Here is a 7,011-nt window from a genome sequence, read left to right on the forward strand (position 1 = left end):
TTGAAAAATCATAATCGGTCAACCTCTAATCTCCGCCAGGCATCTCCACAAGTCATCCGACTCATTAAAGAAATGTTCTTCATCAAGTTCGAAGTGAGTAATCGCTGTTCTGTTTTCCAGAAGCTTTCAGTCATAAGAGACAGAATAAGTTACAAAATAAGTTACAAAAAAATGCAAGAAAAAAAAAATAAAAATAGCAGAGTTGTTTAAGAGCCCATGAAACAGCAGCCATTGTCTCCGCTGCCTTCTTAACCAATAGAAACGAGGTAGAGGACAGGTGCAGCTCACCTGGGACAGAGGTGGTTCGTGCAGGTCCAGTTGTAACCTCTGGACGACATTAGGGAAGTCTCCAGCATGGAAACAGATCACGTCTTTGGTAACGCGAGGGGCTCCGCGCTACAGAGACAGAGAGAAGATACATTATAACCATTGATTTCCAATCAGATTATGCAGCGGTCTTGTAACGGATTAGTTGGACGATAGTTGGATACTAAATACAGCCTCAATAGGCCTACAGTTTAAAGTCATTTATACCAAGCAACGTATCTAAAGATAATACATTATCATATGTCCGGGTGTTAAAACTACCCACCTCTCTCCACAGCGCACGGCCTTGAGCACCCCTACAGCGGCGGTGGTCTGCCTCTCGAAGCCCTGTCCGATGTGGTCAGCGTGGGCACGCGTCCGGTCATCGAACAGCATCTCACGAGGCTCGCTGGCCCGAGGTAGGTACTGCAGGTTCTTGATCTCATTGGTTGACCTGGAGGAGGAGAGGACATTGAGATTAACACAAACTTCTATAGCAGGCGGCCATATTAAGACCAAAATAATCAATCAATCATCAATTACTATATGATACTGATATATGATACTATATAACAGATGCTTTATCCTGATCCGGCATCATGCCTCTGGAGAGCTAGTCTAGGATATCCCTGACCTTGTAGTTTAGTAAGCTGTCTGGTTCTAGAGACCACTGGAGAGCTAGTCTAGGATATCCCTGACCTTGTAGTTTAGTAAGCTGTCTGGTTCTAGAGACCACTGGAGAGCTAGTCTAGGATATCCCTGACCTTATAGTTTAGTAAGCTGTCTGGTTCTAGAGACCACTGGAGAGCTAGTCTAGGATATCCCTGACCTTATAGTTTAGTAAGCTGTCTGGTTCTAGAGACCACTGGAGAGCTAGTCTAGATATCCCTGACCTTATAGTTTAGTAAGCTGTCTGGTTCTAGAGACCACTGGAGAGCTAGTCTAGGATATCCCTGACCTTATAGTTTAGTAAGCTGTCTGGTTCTAGAGACCACTGGAGAGCTAGTCTAGGATATCCCTGACCTTATAGTTTAGTAAGCTGTCTGGTTCTAGAGACCACTGGAGAGCTAGTCTAGGATATCCCTGACCTTATAGTTTAGTAAGCTGTCTGGTTCTAGAGACCACTGGAGAGCTAGTCTAGGATATCCCTGACCTTATAGTTTAGTAAGCTGTCTGGTTCTAGAGACCACTGGAGAGCTAGTCTAGGATATCCCTGACCTTATAGTTTAGTAAGCTGTCTGGTTCTAGAGACCACTGGAGAGCCAGTCTAGGATATCCCTGACCTTATAGTTTAGTAAGCTGTCTGGTTCTAGAGACCACTGGAGAGCTAGTCTAGGATATCCCTGACCTTATAGTTTAGTAAGCTGTCTGGTTCTAGAGACCACAGGAGAGCTAGTCTAGGATATCCCTGACCTTGTAGCTTAGTAAACAGTCTGGTTCTAGAGACCACCGTAGAGCCGGAAGTAAGCTGTCTGGTTCTAGAGACCACTGGAGTGCCGGAAGTAAGCTGTCTGGTCCCAGAGACCACCGGAGTGCCGGAAGTAAGCTGTCTGGTTCTAGAGACCACCAGAGAGCCGGAAGTAAGCTGTCTGGTTCTAGAGACCACCGTAGAGCCAGAAGTAAGCTGTCTGGTTCTAGAGACCACTGGAGTGCCGGAAGTAAGCTGTCTGGTCCCAGAGACCACCGGAGTGCCGGAAGTAAGCTGTCTGGTTCTAGAGACCACTGGAGAGCCGGAAGTAAGCTGTCTGGTCCCAGTGACCACCGGAGTGCCGGAAGTAAGCTGTCTGGTTCTAGAGACCACCAGAGAGCCTGAAGTAAGCTGTCTGGTTCTAGAGACCACCAGAGAGCCGGAAGTAAGCTGTCTGGTTCTAGAGACCACCAGAGAGCCTGAAGTAAGCTGTCTGGTTCTAGAGACCACCGTAGAGCCGGAAGTAAGCTGTCTGGTTCTAGAGACCACCGTAGAGCCGGAAGTAAGCTGTCTGGTTCTAGAGACCACCAGAGAGCCTGAAGTAAGCTGTCTGGTTCTAGAGACCACCAGAGAGCCGGAAGTAAGCTGTCTGGTTCTAGAGACCACCAGAGAGCCTGAAGTAAGCTGTCTGGTTCTAGAGACCACCAGAGAGCCTGAAGTAAGCTGTCTGGTTCTAGAGACCACCAGAGAGCCGGAAGTAAGCTGTCTGGTTCTAGAGACCACTAGAGTGCCGGAAGTAAGCTGTCTGGTTCTAGAGACCACCAGAGAGCCTGAAGTAAGCTGTCTGGTTCTAGAGACCACTAGAGTGCCGGAAGTAAGCTGTCTGGTTCTAGAGACCACTAGAGTGCCGGAAGTAAGCTGTCTGGTTCTAGAGACCACCAGAGAGCCTGAAGTAAGCTGTCTGGTTCTAGAGACCACTAGAGTGCCGGAAGTAAGCTGTCTGGTTCTAGAGACCACCAGAGAGCCTGAAGTAAGCTGTCTGGTTCTAGAGACCACTAGAGTGCCGGAGTTTAGTAAGCTGTCTGGTTCTAGAGACCACCAGAGAGCCTGAAGTAAGCTGTCTGGTTCTAGAGACCACTAGAGTGCCGGAAGTAAGCTGTCTGGTTCTAGAGACCACTAGAGTGCCGGAAGTAAGCTGTCTGGTCCCCAGAGACCACCGGAGAGCCGGAAGTAAGCTGTCTGGTTCTAGAGACCACTAGAGAGCCTGAAGTAAGCTGTCTGGTTCTAGAGACCACCAGAGAGCCTGAAGTAAGCTGTCTGGTTCTAGAGACCACCAGAGAGCCTGAAGTAAGCTGTCTGGTTCTAGAGACCACCAGAGAGCCTGAAGTAAGCTGTCTGGTCCCAGAGACCACCAGAGAGCCTGAAGTAAGCTGTCTGGTCCCAGAGACCACCGGAGAGCCTGAAGTAAGCTGTCTGGTCCCAGAGACCACCAGAGAGCCTGAAGTAAGCTGTCTGGTCCCAGAGACCACCAGAGAGCCTGAAGTAAGCTGTCTGGTCCCAGAGACCACCAGAGAGCCTGAAGTAAGCTGTCTCCCCAGTAAAGCACATTAACACCTGATTCAACAAATTTAATGGAATCAATGGAACGGAGTCAAACGTTGTTTCCATGTGTTGGATGTGTTTGATACCATTCCACTGATTCCATTCCAGCCATTACAATGAGCCTGCCTTCCTATTGCTCCTCCCACCAGCCTCCTCTGAAGCCCACACACACTGCAGCGCTCCAGAACTAGGAATATACCGCAATGTCCTACAGCGAGACACCCATGAGCGACCCCACAGCGCCAGTGTTTAGTCAGAGAGAGAGGTAACGCCGCCAGTGTAAAGGCAGTGTGAGTACATCCTCACATTTAACATACATTACACTAGAGAACATCACGTGGTGAAACAACCAACGAGGAGATAGTGCTGTGTCACAAATCACACCATATTCCCTATATCGTGCCCTACAGTAGTGTACTATATAGGGGTTAGTGTGCCATTTGTGATGTAACCCGAGCACTGTTTACATTTAAGTATGCAGAAGTAGAGTAGGACAGGACTTCTGCCTGCCTGGATGAAGTAATACATGTAAAGCTGAGACCCAGAGAAAAGGTTTCAACAGAAGAAACAGACAGCACTCTGGGGAGGGAGAAGAGGGGGAGGGAGGAAGAGGGAGGGAGAAGAGGGGGAGGGAGGAAGAGGGAGGGAGAAGAGGGGGAGGGAGGAAGAGGGAGGGAGAAGAGGGGGAGGGAGGAAGAGGGAGGGAGAAGAGGGGGAGGGAGGAAGAGGGAGGGAGAAGAGGGGGAGGGAGAAGAGGGGGAGGGAGAAGAGGGGGAGGGAGAAGAGGGGGAGGGAGAAGAGGGGGAGGGAGAAGAGGGGGAGAGGAAGAGGGAGGAAGAGGGAGGGAGAAGAGAGGGGGAGGGAGAAGAGGGGGGGGAGAAGAGGGGGAAGGAGGGGGAGGGAGGAAGGGGGGGAGAAGAGGGGGGGAGAAGAGGGGGAGGGAGAAGGGGGGAGGGAGGAAGAGGGGGAGGGAGAAGAGGGGGAGGGAGGAAGCGCAGCATTTTTGGGCTCCTGTGCATGAAGCGATTGGCCACGGCTATTTGGTCATACTGTTCGAGTCAGGAGAGAGAGTAGTCACTGTTCTACAGTATCTATTTATTTTATTTAACCAGGCAAGTCAGTTAAGAACAAATTCTTATTTACAATGACGGCCTACTGGGGAACAGTGGGTTAACTGCCTTGTTCAGGGGCAGAACAACAGACTTTACCTTGTCTGCTCAGGATTTAGATTTTGCAACCTTTCGGTTACTAGTCCAACGCTCTAACCACTATGCTACCTGCCACCCCATCTATGAGGACAGACAGTGAGGTACTAGTCACTATACTACAGTATCTATGAGGACAGACAGTGAGGTACTAGTCACTATACTACAGTATCTATGAGGACAGACAGTGAGGTACTAGTCACTATACTACAGTATCTATGGGGACAGACAGTGAGGTACTAGTCACTATACTACAGTATCTATGGGGACAGACAGTGAGGTACTAGTCACGGTACTACAGTATCTATGAGGACAGACAGTGAGGTACTAGTCACTGTACTACAGTATCTATGGGGACAGACAGTGAGGTACTAGTCACGGTATTACAGTATCTATGGGGACAGACAGTGAGGTACTTGTCACTGTACTGCATTATCTATGGGGACAGACAGTGAGGTACTAGTCACTGTACTACATTATCTATGAGGACAGACAGTGAGGTACTAGTCACGGTACTACAGTATCTATGGGGACAGACAGTGAGGTACTAGTCACTGTACTACAGTATCTATGGGGACAGACAGTGAGGTACTAGTCACTGTACTACAGTATCTATGGGGACAGACAGTGAGGTACTAGTCACTATACTACATTATCTAGGAGGACAGACAGTGAGGTACTAGTCACTATACTACATTATCTATGGGGACAGACAGTGAGGTACTAGTCACTATACTACATTATCTAGGAGGACAGACAGTGAGGTACTAGTCACTATACTACATTATCTATGGGGACAGACAGTGAGGTACTAGTGAAGGTGATGAAGTCAACTTGGTGAGACTTATTTCATGGCAAGGTGAGGGTGGAAACTGAGAAGGCAGACAGAGTGAAAACTCAGAAATCTGCTATGGCTGTTTTGGGTCAGAAAGTGAAGTGTTATTTTCCCACTACTTGGTCAAGTGGCTATATATATATATATATATATATATATATATTCATCTATCTTCCTGGGAACAGCTGTAAAAGAGGCCTTCTCTTCAGTCAAGGTCTCCATGTTTGTCTCGGTCTTTCACAGTTCCATGCCTGTGTACAGTATGATCCATGTCTGTCTCTGTCTTTCACAGTTCCATGCCTGTGTACAGTATGATCCATGTTTGTCTGTCTTTCACAGTTCCATGCCTGTGTACAGTATGATCTATGTTTGTCTGTCTTTCACAGTTCCATGCCTGTGTACAGTATGATCCATGTCTGTCTCTTGTCTTTCACAGTTCCATGCCTGTGTACAGTATGATCCATGTCTGTCTCTTGTCTTTCACAGTTCCATGCCTGTGTACAGTATGATCCATAAACCATGTGTTACTGTGTCCTATAAAAGATCCCTGAGGATTCCCTGAGCATGAAGACTCATCCTATAAATAAATCATACATTTTACAGGATGCCGTCATGCAGCCAAAACACTGTGTGTGTGTGTGTGTGTGTGTGTGTGTGTGTGTGTGTGTGTGTGTGTGTGTGTGTGTGTGTGTGTGTGTGTGTGTGTGTGTGTGTGTGTGTGTGTGTGTGTGTGTGTGTGTGTGTGTGTGTGTGTGTGTGTGTGTGTGTGTGTGTGTGTGTGAGAGGGAGAGAGGGAGAGAGGGAGAGAGGGAGAGATCCAGCCATCAGGTCTGACATGTGTTCCTGACAGCCTGTAGTCTTGTAAACCCCACCCTAGGCAACAGTGAAGAAGGCGGGGTGTTCAGGCAGGTAGTCTGGGGAACCATGAACCTTTAGCTCCCATTTCCCTATTGTAGGATTGTTATTTGTAACAGCTGTCCCGTATTACGGGACTACGACAGGACTACGATATATATTTTTGTGTGTGTGAATAAAGACAATGAAAAAAATACCCACCAAAAAAGACAGCACCTATAAAATATTTTGAATAATCGATAAATAGTTTAGCCTGTATCCCAAATAGCACCCTAGATAGTGCAGATCTTTCGACCAGATGTAAAAAAGGATACAGCAGGTGTAAATAGTACAGTGAAATGCAGACTAATGGGTAACGGGCTCCGGGTAACGGGTAACGGGCTCCGACTAACTGGTAACGGGCTCCGACTAACTGGTAACGGGCCCCGACTAACTGGCCCAGGTCGGGCCCCGACTAACAGGTAACGGGGTAACGGGCCCCGACTAACAGGTAACGGGCCCGACTAACAGGTAACGGGCCCCGACTAACAGGTAACGGGCCCCGACTAACAGGTAACGGGCCCCGACTAACAGGTAACGGGCCCCGACTAACAGGTAACGGGCGGGCCCCGACTAACAGGTAACGGGCCCCGACTAACAGGTAACGGGCCCCGACTAACAGGTAACGGGCCCCGACTAACACGGGGTAACGGGCCCCGACTAACAGGTAACGGGCCCCGACTAACAGGTAACGGGCCCCGACTAACAGGTAACGGGCCCCGACTAACAGGTAACGGGCTCCGACTAACAGGTAACGGGCC

General features: G+C 48.8%; 1 protein-coding gene across 1 annotated transcript in view; it reads right to left on the reverse strand.

Moving 5' to 3' along the window:
• Nucleotides 1-365: 365 nt before the first annotated feature.
• The window catches only part of LOC124027316 (lysine-specific demethylase RSBN1L-like), a 13,274-nt gene continuing 6,628 nt past the window's right edge, over nt 366-7,011 (reverse strand). Inside the window, exons 4-5 of the mRNA XM_046339776.1 lie at nt 593-760; nt 366-396 (exon numbers count right to left, since the gene is read on the reverse strand). Of these exons, the coding sequence (XP_046195732.1) occupies nt 366-396; nt 593-760 (199 nt within the window). The remainder of the gene's footprint in view (nt 397-592; nt 761-7,011) is intronic.

This window comes from Oncorhynchus gorbuscha, unplaced genomic scaffold (assembly GCF_021184085.1).
Source record: "Oncorhynchus gorbuscha isolate QuinsamMale2020 ecotype Even-year unplaced genomic scaffold, OgorEven_v1.0 Un_scaffold_3090, whole genome shotgun sequence".
In the NCBI taxonomy this organism is placed as follows: domain Eukaryota; kingdom Metazoa; phylum Chordata; class Actinopteri; order Salmoniformes; family Salmonidae; genus Oncorhynchus; species Oncorhynchus gorbuscha.